This window comes from Myzus persicae, unplaced genomic scaffold, assembly GCF_001856785.1.
Source record: "Myzus persicae strain clone G006 unplaced genomic scaffold, MPER_G0061.0, whole genome shotgun sequence".
NCBI lineage: Eukaryota > Metazoa > Arthropoda > Insecta > Hemiptera > Aphididae > Myzus > Myzus persicae.
Window position 1 is genome coordinate 177,774 of NW_019104001.1, and position 15,509 is coordinate 193,282.

The window sequence follows — 15,509 nt, forward strand, 5'->3', positions numbered from 1 at the left end:
ATTTAATTTATTTATCAATGACATCAAATTTTTAAACTCTAATATGTTATTATATGCAGATGATATGAACATTTACTGTTTAATTACATTACCAGCTGATAATTTGTTGCTCCAGCGCAACTTAAATCGTCTTAGCACCTGTTGTACTCGAAATAATTTATCCTTGAACAAACAAATGTAAAATCATATCCTTCTCTAAAAACCGTACACCTACTTTATATAAACAACATTAAATTAGATCGAGTCTATCTATGCAAGGACCTGGGAATTTATTTTGTTCCATTTCTTTCATTTAATGATCACTATATTTGTATTCAAAATAGAGCCTCTTCAGTGTTAGGTTTCATAAATCATAGCTGTAAAGACTTCATAAATCCTTTAGCGTTAAAGTCACTCTACTTTTCCTTCGTTAGATCATTACTTGATTATGGATCTATAGTATGGTCCTCACAATCAATCGGCGCTACAAAAAGCATGGAATCAATTCAAAACCGTTTCCTACGTATCATTCAATTCAGATGCTGTATCGAACGTGCGCCTCACTCGTCGTATCAACCATTATTGTCGTATTTAAAGCTAGAAACCATTGTCAATAAAAGGAAAAGACTTGATCTATGTTTTATTTTTAAATTAACGAATGGGTATATTAACTGTCCAGAACTACTTTCTTTATTGAATTTTAATATCCCAAATCATAGAACTAGGCAATTGAATACTTTTTATGTGCAACTCCAACGTTCAAGCTATGGTCAAAATGCTCCTATGAATAGATCAATGCAACTTGTTAATTATTTAAATGTTGATCTAATTTCCTGTGTCTCCTTAAAGGATTTTAATTTTTACCTAAATAATATTTTAGCTGTATAAATGTTATAGTCTATGTCAATATCTCATTTAGTTGATTTCCAATGTTATACAACTCTACTCTGTATTCTTAGCCTTTTTGTTTTTCAGTGAATTATTTTCAACCTTAAGTGTCTCATCACATACATTACTTAAACCAGTTAAACCTGTCTATTTACCAATTGCATACTATCTGTATAATTGTCATATTATAATTTTAAAATTAGTGTTCATGTAATAACAAATATTATAATTATTATTATTACTATATTATTTACTGTAAACGTATGTCTTTAATAAAAGTAACTGGGTTCGCCCGTTTAAATTTTACAAATAAATAAATAAATCTCCCATATACCTAACCGTGGTATCCATTACTCGATTTTAGAAAAAAATAAAACTAACATGCTTATCCATATAAATTAGTAATATTATTAATAGAGTATATAGTACAGTCGAACCTAGGTGGATAGGTTACTCAAATCTCAAGGGAAATGAAAATAAATTCGACTTTTATACTTTTCGATTATTTACCTCAAACACAATTTAAGAACACTGCAAGGGACTAGTAAAAAATGTGAGTCATTGAGACTAGAATGTTTTTGATTATTTTATATTATACCTAATTGCATTACCTATTTACTACAGTTTTTTTTTTTTTTTTGAAATATAACCCAAAAGTAACAATAAATTTAAAATATTAACTTTATAAAGTTCTAACTATCAAATTGAAATTTTGAAATAAAAAAATAAAAAACTTGTCTTAAAATGTTAGTGTCTTGCGTAGGTCGAAGGTATATATGTATAAGACTTAAGTTTTTGACATTTTTATTTCAAAATTTTAATTTGATAATTTTTGAAATAATGAGTAGGTAGGTGAGTTTATAACTATATCTTACGTAAGATATGTGTACTTATACAAATCTATTTATTATATACCTATTTAGAAAGATAAACAAATAATATTGGGGATTTATCAAATGATTTTCCTACATCAGGTCTTAGATTTTCATTATGATGATTAAGTTAAAATGCCTATTTACAGAGCTTAAAGTGAGAAAAAATTCCAGGATTGACTAATGTCTCCATATAGTTGTAAGTGTTCCATGTATAATTTTATATAAAATGTTTAATACAGGTAGTATATGTAATCATAATGTTTAATTAGTGATTGCGTAACATACTGATTTCACTTTAACACTTTAACCCTGAATAATATTCAAATTTGTAATTTATTTCATGAAAAATTTAAATCACAAATAATACTACATTTTTAAAAATAAACAATGTTTTATACAAATTTAATATTTTGAAAGAGAATATTTTTTCTCATAATATTAACTTGTAAGCAGTGGTTGTCTGTGTATGTAGTGTTTTTACTTTTTAGTGCTTTAAATTTTACAAGAAAAAATTCAAATTTTATGCACATTAGGGTGAGCATGCTTAAAAAACCGCACTTATCAGTTAATTGAATACTTATCACAGTATAGCCATTTGCAATAACTAATAAAATTTATTTCTACACATAATATATTAGATAGTCCATAATTTGTTATAAATACATTTGACAAAAGTTAAGTAACAATTCATAAAAAAAAATAAAACCAAAATTTAATTTCAATGGAATTTGAAAATATTGACTTATGTTTGGTTATAATTGGAGTGTTCCAGAGTACCTTAAGAATAATTTGTTAAAAGGGATGCTTTTTGACCACTATTAGAAATAGGGGAATTAGAAGCTCTTCTGATATGTAGCATGTGCCCAGAATTAGTATTCCCAATTATTCAAAATCTATCTATTGATTGTTGTTTGTAATCTATCTGTTGCCAATAAGTATTACTTGTGCAGTACATAATTTTTCATTATTTAGAAGGCATTAAAGTTGAACAGTTAATTAATATTCTGATAAAAAGATATTCACAAAATAAATACACAACCGAGTTTATAATTCACATTTTTTAGTTTAATGGTTTTATAATTAAAATTAAAATTTGTTAACATAGTAGTAGTGATCCTAGTATTTTAATAAGTTGTATGAAATAATTATGATCAAATGGCTGTTATGCTTATGGATTTACTATAATTTTAATTAATTATACAGCTTTATCAAGTTATTCAAATTACCCATGCATTTGGGTTAGATTTTATAATTTAATCATTAAAAAAAAAAAATAAGTATCATTTTATTCATCACAACTGTATGTCTAAAATTTGTACACTGAATTCAGTATAGCATCTTATTGTTGTACAATGGATATTTATTGCTTGAACAATGGCTGTAAATTATGCCAATGCTTTGTTTTTTTACTCAGATTAGAGATATGACCAATCAATAGCGGGAGAAGGACAGTTAAGTGTGCCCGCTTTACTTCACTTACATTAAGGCAAAAAAGTAATGGAAATTGATTTAGAAAATATTGTTTCATATTTTTCTAAACAAAAAAATAGATTTATGATTTTATTATAATTTACTTATGCAGGATAATAAACAGTATTTAATTTTACATAACTTCACGGACATTTGTTTTACATTTTAAGAGATGTGGTACTTTGAAAATTGAACTTTTTTTGCCACTCTCCTACAATAGACAGAACAGTAAGGGTATAACATGATTTTAGAATGATTGTTTTGTTTTTTTATAGGCCGATCAATATGATGATTGAAAAATTGATAGTGAATATAGTTAATAAATAATAATATGGAGTGAAGATACCACACTTTATGTCAGTGAGATTTTTTTTTGCAATAAAATATTAACTTTAATTGTTAATACTAATATATTATATAGTTAATAATTATACTCATATTATATGAGTCATATAAATTAACATAGGTAATTTAAAAATAGAAAATTACATGTTTTGAATTGTATTATTGAATGTCCAACGGTTCTACAGTGATAGCATTATTATAGTGTAGTTAAAAATTCTGATAACTTCATATTGTTTGTAAGTTTATTTTGGTCATAATTTAATGTTTAATACAAAAATTGAAAATTGATAAAATAACCAGAATTGTTCAGTTCTTCAACAGTAAACTTTATTAAATGCAAAAAACAATATTATTATTTTCTTATGTAATTTCCTTATTTAACAACAACAAACATACAATTCAGTCAGGTTGCAAATTGTTAAATTTCTTAAATGCACATATGACCTACGTACTTCCCTCATTCATGAGGCATACCACTACTCCTTAAAAACTAGGCAATAGAATTATTTAAAATGTTGAATAAAATTAAAAAAAAAAAAACATTATTTTTGGTATCAACTTTGATTCACTAGTTGAGAACCATTAATATTTCACCACTCCATTTGTCCTAGATGGTAATTCATCTCGGGAAGCTACAGCAGCAACGAGGGCGGCTCCACGACCACTTCCATCTTCGGACAACATCAAATCAAACTGAAAAATACAAAAAAGTTTTGATTTTGTGTTCTAATAACTTATATACAACCCCCAAGTATCATAATGCAATAAACTATCAAAATTTTATAGAAAAGTGACATTTATACAATATTTATGTGATTTACAAATCAATTAGAAATAATAGCCTTCACATATTCAACACTAAGAATAATTGTACCACATAAAGCAATTTCTCAAAAAAATGAGTGACAGTTATTATAATATCAGCTATTATAATAGTAAGTACTTGTTATACTGAGAGGTCAGATTTTATGATTTTATAATATATTTGTTTCTAGTCTAGGGAGTTAAATGGGAGTATCAATTATTTACAATTCATAGGAAACAGAATTCAAAGAAAAAATGTATTTTGCATCAAAAGCATATTTTTAACAAATATATAAAATTAATAAGCAATATTAAATAATATATATGTAATACTAAGCGATAAAACATCTATTCATTTTATTCTAATATACATAATACTAACAAATAATGTTTATTGTAAAAAAATAAAAATAAATGTATTAACACCAACATCTTATTTCCTAGTATTAATTTAAAAAATTGGTTTGTTTCTTAATGTTTGAAATAATTAGGTAAACAATTTAAAACAATCATTTTTGTACAGTGTAAGAAATTATTTTTAACTACAAATAGTGACTGTTAACTTGGTAAAATTGATGAATAAGTTTTAACTATTGACTAATGGAATCTATACTCTATGACTATTGTAAATTAAATGCTGTCTACTGGAAAAATTGCAACAGCACATGTAATTGATACTAAATAGGTAAGCAGTAGAGTAAAGTGTAAAGCATGAATAATTTTGTAAACTGGTTAAAATGCCAAGCCCCCCAAACCTCAAGTTAGTGATAAAATATCCGTCTATGGTAGGGTCTATATATAACTAAAAAGACAACTAATGTACAACACTGTCCCTACATTCACTCACATTGATGTCGGGTTTTGCCAGTTCCCTCGTTTTTTCCACAATAAGTTCATGGAAGTATGGATGGAAGCGATACACCGAACCATCGACGCCAATCGTGACAGATTTTTCGTCCATTTTATTGAGAAGCGTGGCCAGACCAACAGACACCAGATGCGCAGACCGACTGGACACACACTTGCAAATATATCGCACGTTGGCACAGTCGACCAACGATGGGTCGTTGATGCCCATCTCGCTCAAAACTTTCAACGTGTTGGTAAAGTTTCCAGTATCGCTAAAACGCAAAAAATCACAATTACCTAGTACCATACACTTATTCAGTATACAACAATAATATTACGAACAAGTGTAAAAGGAATTGAACCTTAAGTCATATAACAAGGAAGTATAATAAAACTAAGTACTACAAAAACTATTGAATAGGTACTTTTGGTTTAATTTAGGGGGACTGATCATTCATAGCCCCCTATAATATATCTTGTTATATATTTTAGCAATGTTTTTCATTTATGCAAATATTTGAATAAAATGTATACTTATAACTATGATTATAATTTTGCCCTCGCGTCCAAATGCACTCACTACTCACGCCTAAACGGCTGCGTCTAAACGACCGGGTCCATTTGTCCTAGAACTAATTAATTAAAATACCGAAAATTGGGCACCTTAAGGTTGCTACAACTGGTTATGATTAAAATTCTTATCCATATAAAACTTGTTTAATGTTTTAAAAGTTTCCCTAACATTTATGGGAAAACATTGTGTGTCGCCAGTTCGCACTATATTTCTAACCAACATTATGTGCAAGAGATTAAAACACGAAACGTATAATATTATTATAAGCTACTGTAAAAATTATTTTCATCATAATATCACATTGTTTCTTTAGAACATTATAGTCTATCATAAATTAACATTGTAAGGAATTCGCACTCGACGTCTTAAAATATATTATTATAATAATGTAGTATAGTAGGCATACTTTTCAATGTCGGACACGAATGAAGTACCGAAAGCTCCCTTGGTCTTCATTTGCTCGGAGAGTCTTCCCTCGAAGAGTTTGTGTTGAATAGCCATATCCACTATAGCCAATCTCACAATCTCTCCCAAGTAAAGCCCACTGATCATTTTTTCAAATCTAAAACACCATGACAAGAAGCGTATAGGTATAATATATATTTCACTATTTCAGATTCAAACACCGTCACGGAAAACAATAAAAATGTTATTGTATCATTCGTATCGAGCGATACGCTTACCTCTGCTTTCCTGGATTCAACGATTTACAGTCAATTTCCTTATCATATATTGTTCTGATGGCATCTAATTTGCCATCATCACCAAATGCACCCCACTCACAATTGATGATTACTTGTGGCTTTGATTTGTCACCGTCAAAAAGTTCCACGTTATCCAATTTTTCAACATAGCATGCATTACACCCCGTTCCTGCACAAACAGACATATTAAAAACAATAACCGTAATTCCAGAACTTGTAATCGAATTGAAGGTGGGCGTCCCTACGGGGACGTCCGCTGCTTTTTTTTTGCTTACCTAAATTATTAATTTTACTTGGGCAGGAGGGGGGTGCAAACCTATTCCCGAAATAATATTTGTTAAAATGTGGAGTGATTTTAAATTGTTGTCGACGATATACTATACCTACCTAATTAATTTTACATTTTTTAATATCAAAAATGATCTTTTCTATGGTTTAGAATTTAGACTGCCTTATAGGTACCTTGCTATTTTTTATTATACTTTGCTTATGTTATGTTACGCTTGTTCTTTGCTTAATTATTGTTACTTTAAAACCACTTATATTGAGGAGAACACGTATTTCATTTTTGTAAGGGAAAATCAGAATTTCGTTGAAACAACCTTAAAAATTCTTGGAATCTGAAGTTTACCGAAACACTGTTTGGTATTAAGGGAACTAAGTACCACTATTTTAAATCATAAAACCATATCATACGGAATATGGTATTGCCCCAAAAACGTATTTTTTAGTATTTTCAAACATTTTTTTTTTTTGTTAAGTTAATGTTAGGATTTATTAAAAATGCATAATTATTATTTAAGCTAATAATATTTATAATATAATTAAACAATCAAATTTCAATTTCTTAAAATTGTTCTAAGTTCTACAATGTTTTTAAGTTAGTAATACGATTCTGCCCCGCCTTCCCTGACATTCCTATGTGGCCAGGTAAGTGTAAACATGAATATAATAATATTATGAAAATGTAGGAATAATAGTTTCGACGTACTTAAAAAAAAGCACACAATACAGTTTTATTTCCAAATTATTATTCGAGGTTAAATTAAGTATTGTAGACGTACTAGCAACCAAACAAGTCACGAAAATCCGATAAAAAAATAATTAACATTTTAAGAGGCATTGATGAATTTAAAATAAACCCGTAACGTTATTAGTCACTACACAATCGCCTAATTAGGCAGTATATAAAATTATAAACAATTATAACTATAATTATTTAAATTAAAGCTTAAAAGTGGCCAATTTGACTCAATAATTTACTTATTTTAAATTAATGGGTGATTTTCTTAGTATTCTATCTTATCTAAATTGTACTACTAATATTAAAACTCATGTTAAATTAAAGCGTGTTTAACAAACATTACACTTAATCTTTTTTTAAGTATTATTGAAATAAACATACAATTTAATTCCTCCTGAACTATAATTTTCAGCTCACAAATACACATAAGGATAATAAAATGTTATCAAAATAATATTAAAATACGAAAAGTATTGTATGAAATGGGCAACATTTACATGCATGGGCGCCAACTACTGGGGCTTGTATTTGTATGTGTATGTGTAAATGTATATTGTATATGTATAATATACAGTCAACTCGCGATATAACGAATTTCAAGGGACCAAGAAAAAAATTCGTTATATCGAAAGTTCGTTACATCGAAATTTGTTATATCAAGAGAATATACCAATTGAATTCGTTATGACGAGATTTAAAGAGATTGTACATATTTATTTAAAAATTTTATTATTCGTATACATATGTATAAAATATATGAGTCATGAAAGTATGAATTTATTCGACATAAGTCTTATCTTAATTGCGATACTGTACTTGAGTGTCCTATCGCATGATAATCATCAGAAAAACTTCGTAATCTATTATGTGGTAATACCAACATACTTATTTTTATATATCTTTCATAGAGTTATACACTAGATACATGTATATTATCTTAATTAAAATTAAAAATTCGTAAAAAGCTCCAAATTTATAAAAATTCGTTCCATCTCGAGAGTTTTGATCAAAAACGCTTCGCTACATCGAGGGGACCAAAATACATTACATTTGTTCGTTATACCGCGATATTTTCAAGGGACCGGTAGTTTTATTCGTTATATCGAGATTTTCGTTATATCGAATTTCGTTAAATCGCGAGTTGACTGTATATATAGAAGTATAAATATAATGAAAGAATATAGAAATATAAATAATCATTTTTAATTATCTTTTTTATGGTTTGGGTTTTTTCTTATTTTAGTCGTGTCGTACAAGACCATTCCTGGGGTGGGAATGCAACACCTACGGGATCGGGGGAAGGGTTGGGTAAGTGTAGACCTATAAGCATACATAACATGCTAACCTTACCTAACAAGTATCAGGTGACCTATAAACTATTATAGGTAAAAGTTAAAGTATGTCAAGTAGTCGCACCCTACACCTACCGGATCCGGTAGCTAAACTAGAGGTCCAAGGAGGTCCTCCTGGAAGCCCCTCGGAACAGTTAATTTACATAAGTTAAGAAGAAAAAAATTACAATTTATTTAAACTATAGAGCGTTAAGGTCATGGGTAAAAACGGAAAAACATTAACTGCAAAAGGCTATAACTTTGAAATTAAGTTCGAAGAAAAATTCTAATTGCTTCATCGTTCTTAAATAGTCGATATCCGTAAGTCCAACCCCCCCCCCCCACAAAAATTAAAAATTCCAGAATTCTTGAATTTCAAATCGTTTTAATTCAAAAACTAGTTTTTCACAAATTTTTTTTTGGCATCATCATTTTTAAAACGTTAATTTAGTTAAGTTTCGAAAAAAAAATTTTAAAAATCGCATGTTAACTAAACTGCAATTATATATGAAGGATTTCAATCATATTAAATATTAATACTTATTATATTTATTATAAATTAACAACAAACAAATTTGCAATACCCAGTTGAAAATTGACAATTGTAAATCAAATAGTTTAAAAATAAAATACCACCGCACACCGACGAGTCGCCTTGAGTATATTATATTTTGAACTATAATATTAAATAGTGGCTAGTATTACTTATACATTTGTAATAACCAGATCGGTCTTAATTAATTAAACATTTTTCAAGCAAATTTAGCAAATTTAGCAAATTTAGCTTGTTTATATTAATTTTAGGAGTTTTTATACAATTTTAATACGAGTTAACAAATAATGCTTTGTTGAATTTTTCAATTTTGAGCGCCCCATGAAAATTGGAAAACCCGACGCCCGTGTTTACACGTGTGTTTATAGGCAATTAGTATATATTATGGCCCGATCAATGACGTCAGGCGCCTTTTTCAATTCTTTATAATTAATTAAATAATGTGAGTAAATCCGTGACACCTATGTAAAATTGTTGTTAGAAATTAGAACCGTAGGTATACACTTTCTAACCACAACATACGTAGTTGTTATGGTTTTTTGCTCCCAAAAATAATCGGTTAAATACAAGTTAATAATCCACTATTGATAAGTTGTATTCCGAAGCGATGAAGATTATTCTACATTTTATTCGATAGACAGTAAAATATAATGATATAGTGCAACACCACGAAAACCTACTATAACATATCATTAGGTAAGTATATGATTACAAACTTGACTTTTGACCTACAACAGGAACCAATAATATTATCATTTACTTTCGAGGTAAGAGGTAACTAACCTATGTTTTTCACTGTGAAGGCCGCCGAATATTTGATGTTAAATGTACCAAACAAGTTCACCTTGTTCGATTAGATTATATAATAATGTAGATAGTACCTACGCTTTTTTTATAAAAAAAAATAGTGTGCATTTTTTTTTTAAGAATAAAATAATAAAAAAGTAGAAAATATTATTATTGGTAAATTATTAATAATAGAAACTTTAATTTTTAATGTTCCTTGTTCAATAGTTAGTATATTATACAAAATTCAACATAGTATTAAAATAGTAAATCATAGTAAAAATAAAAATATCATAATGAGAAAATAACTAATAAGTAAAATATTGTATGCAACGTACCGACAATAAGTCCAATCTTGGTGTTTGGAGTCTTCCAAGCACATGACATGAGTGTACCAGTTGTATCGTTCAATATTCCACACACATCAATCTGTACGTCCTAATAAAATGATCATTGAAACAAACCTCTTATTAAGTAGGTAATATTAAATTATAGACAACCATCCATATTTGTAGTACCTATAGTATCTACAAGTAGATATAAGTAGGTATTCGAAATATTCCTTAATACTTAGTTTTTGGATAACATAATAAAGAAAATAATTTCAATTATTTACATATACATATTTTTGTGCAACCCAAATGGTTCCCATATATTCACCTCTTTTGAGACAGTCCTAAGTTCCTAAGTCTGTATGAAATTTGAGAAAGAAATTTGTACAATTGCAGCCATTTTGAAACTGAACTTTTGAAAAAATAGAGTCGAATGGGTTTTAGCCAGACAATATGTTTTTGAGCTCGGTGCAATGTAATTTTTTGTCTGTGCTATTTTTTGTTAGTCTCCTACAGTACCTAAATTTACCTTAGTAACTTACTAAAATATAATTACCTTTCCATACCAACATTGTTTATACATTTTTTTTTAATCATAATTTTAAAAACATATCTATGATTCTATATTTATTCGTGCACGGGGGGGGGGGGGGGAATAACGAGAGGCACGCTAAGTTTCCGTCGTTATTTTTATAAACAATTTTAGCTTAATTAAGTTACTTTGTTAATATAAAATGTTTTCCAAAAAGTTATTTTTATAATTATTTAATCCTGCATACTAGTTTATCACCAATTATTTAGCAAATTATACACTAAGACAATTAATGTCAAACTTAAATGGTTGTTATTGATTATATTATGAAGATTATACAAATACTGTTATAATTAATTATATTTATATTTTACAACATGTTTGTTAATTTTATTTGACCATGATATATTATACTAGACTTGCCGTTTTTTAATTAGATTAATTTTATAATTGTACAATGTACATATTCATGTAAAAAAGGCCTAGCCGGTTAAAACAATAATAAATAAATAGTAATTACTAGGGTTCTGAATTTGAAATATTTCAAAATTGAAAATTTCACTCTCCTTGAAATATTGAAAAATATTTTTTATTCTTTAAAACGTGTTCGATTATAGATGATTATAAATTCAATAATATATTGATTATACACAGAAAATATTGATTGTGAATAACTTATCACTTATAATTTATATCAACCATGGTAAGCGAACTACACAGATAACTAAAAATACTAGATAGCCGACTTGGAAATGATTTTGAAGCCCACAAAATGGCCGAAATTCTCTTATCTAAGAGGTAAATGTTAACATTTTCAAAAGAATTAAAGAATAAACTTAGTAAAATATAAATATTGTTGATTAATTATTTCATGCTTGTATATTTTATTTATAGTGCTGAAAAATAGTGCTGACAATATTTTATGAAAAAAATGTAAATATACCAAATATTATAAATTCTTTGTTTATATAATATTATAAATTATAATCATATTATGAACGTCGTTAGGGACTGGGGAGAGTATCGCGTTTAAGTGGTACAATGTACGAATATATGATTATTAAATAAATATAGACGTTCATTTCCCAACATTAATTTCTTATATGGACGGGCTATTACTTGTTTCTTATTTTGCCAAATTCTCCTGGTGTATTTAAAAATAGGTCTGCAAATAAATATCAAAATCAAAACCCTATTATTTTCAATTATTTCAATCTATATTTTTATTTTTCATTGCAATGAAATATTTCATGAAATATTTCAAGGAAATACATTTCATGAAATTTTAAAACCCTAGTAATTACTGATTAATATTTGGTGGGCTAATTGACTAAAACAATTTTTAAAAAAGTTGTTCAATGTGATTAAATAGGGGCCAAGGGGCCAAAAACAGTAAACATTGAACTAAAATCGATCGTTCTAGGTACGTTATATACACAATTATAACAAAATATACAATGAATATATTATTATAATTAGCAAAAGTATAAAAAAAAGTGTTCAAGTAGGTATAATATTTATTTAATAAAAATGAAATGCTGTCTGTTGGCAACTGCATTAATCGAGAACGACCGGACCGATTTGGCTTTTTTTATCTTAATAACATTCCAAATGACCTTTTTTAAGGGAAGAAAAATTGAAAGAAAATTGTAGAAACATACAATCCATCATTTTGGAGGGTAATTCACTATTATGTGTATCCAACAAGATGAAGCAACAACGAAAGAACAAACTTTAAGGCAGATAGGTATACACGATACTTTAACACCTATAAGAGTTTAAAAAAATAATAAATTACAAATCAAACTAAACAAAGGATGTGAGAGCTACAAGCACTTAAATTAAGAAATAACAATTAGCCTTTTCTTAAATAATGCAGCAAAATCTATGAAATAGTAATATTGTTGTTCAAAAATTAGGTAGGTACAAGATTGGATGTAACATGATACCATTTTATATGAAAAAACCCAACATGATTGCACTCTAAAAAATAGTACAATTTATAAACGAGTTGCAGTATACACAGTTATTTTATATGGTTTTATATTTTAACTTATACCTACTGGCTACTTTAGTGTATTTATATATTGTATTTTTGTGTTAATTTGATTGCTTCTTTTATTTGTTATTTATTTGGTATAAAGATATAAAGATATATAACAACCTGGCTGACAAATAATGACGATTTATTTAAAATTAAAAGAGCATTGTAAATATTTTGGGTGACCGGGAATAAAAGCTAAATAAATCTTTTTCAAAAAAGTAAACGGTAAATGTAAAATTGTATATTTAAAAAATGTAGACCCGGTGATTGGATCACTATTTTAAACCATGTTTTATCATTGAATAATATTAGCAGAAAAACTTTAAGCAGAAGATGTTACTAAAATTAGAAGCGTAGGTTCATTAGAAGTCAAAAAAAAAAACTTTAATTCAAAATAATTATCTTCTCAATAGAATTAAAAATACGAAAAAAGGATAAACCAGATTTTAATTGTGACTTTGTATCATTTAAAAAATAATCGTTGTATTTTTCAGTAATTGAAAAAAAAATTTATAATTATTTGACTAGTTGTATGTACTATATATCTAGTTTTATATTATATGTTTATTTAAAACAAAAATATTAAAATTGTACAGGTAGGTAGGTAGGTAGATACTGTAATTAATATGCTATATATCCGTATATTTTTGTGTTATACAATTATGATATAATCTTCGAGTATTCTTTAAAAATATATTATATTTAATTTCTAGCCCAATACTCAAGAAAATACTAAAAATATTAACTAGGCTAAGTAAACATGTATGTAACAATAGTTAGTATTAAGCCTTGGTCAGTAAGTTTTAGCATATGTAGCAAAACAAAAACTAAGTTAAGCGATAATGTATAAGTCATAGTACTAGACACATGTGAGGTCAGTGGTGGTTATCTTGTGACTCGATTACTACAAAAAACCAGTGTTTATGTGCTGGTAATAATATTATATGCTGGTTTATTGTGTATATTGAAGTAATCAACATATACGACAACCAATACGAGTATTCAGTGTTTAATTGTTTTTGTTACATTGCCTTTGCCTATCTTACTAACCTACAAAATAATAATTAAAAAAACACTATTTGACCATGCCTCATTAGAGTTTTGGTCCCATAATCAAATACAGATTAGATTCAGACGCTACATTAACATTCTAAGATTTTAAATATATTGATACATTTTAACATGTATTATGAAAATACATTTAATATAGATGAGATAAATGTAATGGATGTATTACAAAATAATTAATTGATTTTAGTAATTTGATCATTATTTACATTTCTCCTATTGATGGCATCCTTGAGAAGCCTGACAACATCTTCATCAACCACTCCCGAACAGGCAAATCCTTTGGTCCAGCTATTTAAATATCCTTTGGTGAGTCCAACTTGTCTAAGTGGAAAACTAAAAGTAAAGCCCAACGGTAATGCCGTTTTGTTGTCCAAATTGTACTTTTTTACAAATTCTGCCAAACATTTAGCAATATGATCGAATAACTACATAACATAATGACATACATAATTATAGTACCTAGTTATCAATTAATAACAAGACTATATTTAATTACTTCTGTGCCTTTGCCAGTTTGGATATGACTGGGAACTTTGAAGGTTTCAAAGTCCATATGGAATTGGTTATTCTCTCCCAGTTCAATCAATAGCACGCGGAAATTGGTGCCGCCCAAGTCTAAAGCCAAAAATTTACCTCTTTCTGGAAGAAAAAACTAATTAAATATCATCTACAACTAATCATATTAAAATTATCAGAATTATTTTTACCTGTGCCATTTGGCAAATCTTGTACATAAGTGATATAACACTTGACAACCGAAGATGGATTAGTTTCTTTGCCCAATCCGTTCCTGATGGCTTCATCCATATCTTTCATCAAGATGCATAGTTGTTCATTGGATAGAACAAAGATCTTACATTCTTCAATGATCTAAGAAATAATAATAGCTACTATATAGTAAGTCCATATTATTAAATTTACGTCCAGTACAAAAATAAATGAAACATAAGTTGATTAAAAAATGAGCTATTCATAACTATAAGAATAACATATTTTTCAATACGCATTACACATAGGTACACAAGGAAAACTCGAAAAATGTAATATTGTACATAACATTGTACCTAAATATTTATTCTACTAGGTCAGCGGTTCTCAAACTGTGGTACGCGAAAGACTAAAGTAACACTGAACCTCATATTTCATCGCTAATATCAAATCTACAAATCCATGGTTCTCATTGAAAAATTGTTACTTAATTCATTCCTTAATTTTTAAACACTAAGAAAATTGTATTAATAAATAAATAATGATTATATTGTAATATTTTACTGCATTCTTATTTAAAATAAATGTACCTATTTAACTATGTAAAGTTTGTATCTTTCTATTTTTAATCATTAGTGGT

At 27.7% G+C, this 15,509-nt stretch overlaps 1 protein-coding gene across 1 annotated transcript; it reads right to left on the reverse strand.

Moving 5' to 3' along the window:
- Positions 1-3,878: 3,878 nt before the first annotated feature.
- On the reverse strand, positions 3,879-15,061 carry LOC111037465 (hexokinase type 2-like). Its single transcript, XM_022320059.1, has 8 exons — positions 14,869-15,061; positions 14,658-14,800; positions 14,368-14,586; positions 10,521-10,620; positions 6,468-6,657; positions 6,191-6,346; positions 5,209-5,482; positions 3,879-4,250 (listed from the first exon to the last, which is right to left on the reverse strand). The coding sequence occupies exons 1-8, from the start codon at positions 14,975-14,977 to the stop codon at positions 4,140-4,142; spliced, it is 1,302 nt and encodes a 433-aa protein (XP_022175751.1). The 5' UTR covers positions 14,978-15,061; the 3' UTR covers positions 3,879-4,139.
- Between the last annotated feature and the right edge of the window lie 448 nt (positions 15,062-15,509).

Bases quoted from the DNA above. Each gene is read 5' to 3' on its own strand.
- LOC111037465 (XM_022320059.1), bottom strand. From the start codon at position 14,977: ATGAAAGATATGGATGAAGCCATCAGGAACGGATTGGGCAAAGAAACT. The intron at 10,621-14,367 runs GTAAATAATGAT...TCATTTTATTAG, and splicing joins ATGCCATCAATAGGAGAAAT to GACGTACAGATTGATGTGTG. The intron at 6,347-6,467 runs GTAAGCGTATCG...ATGGTGTTTTAG, and splicing joins TTGAATCCAGGAAAGCAGAG to ATTTGAAAAAATGATCAGTG.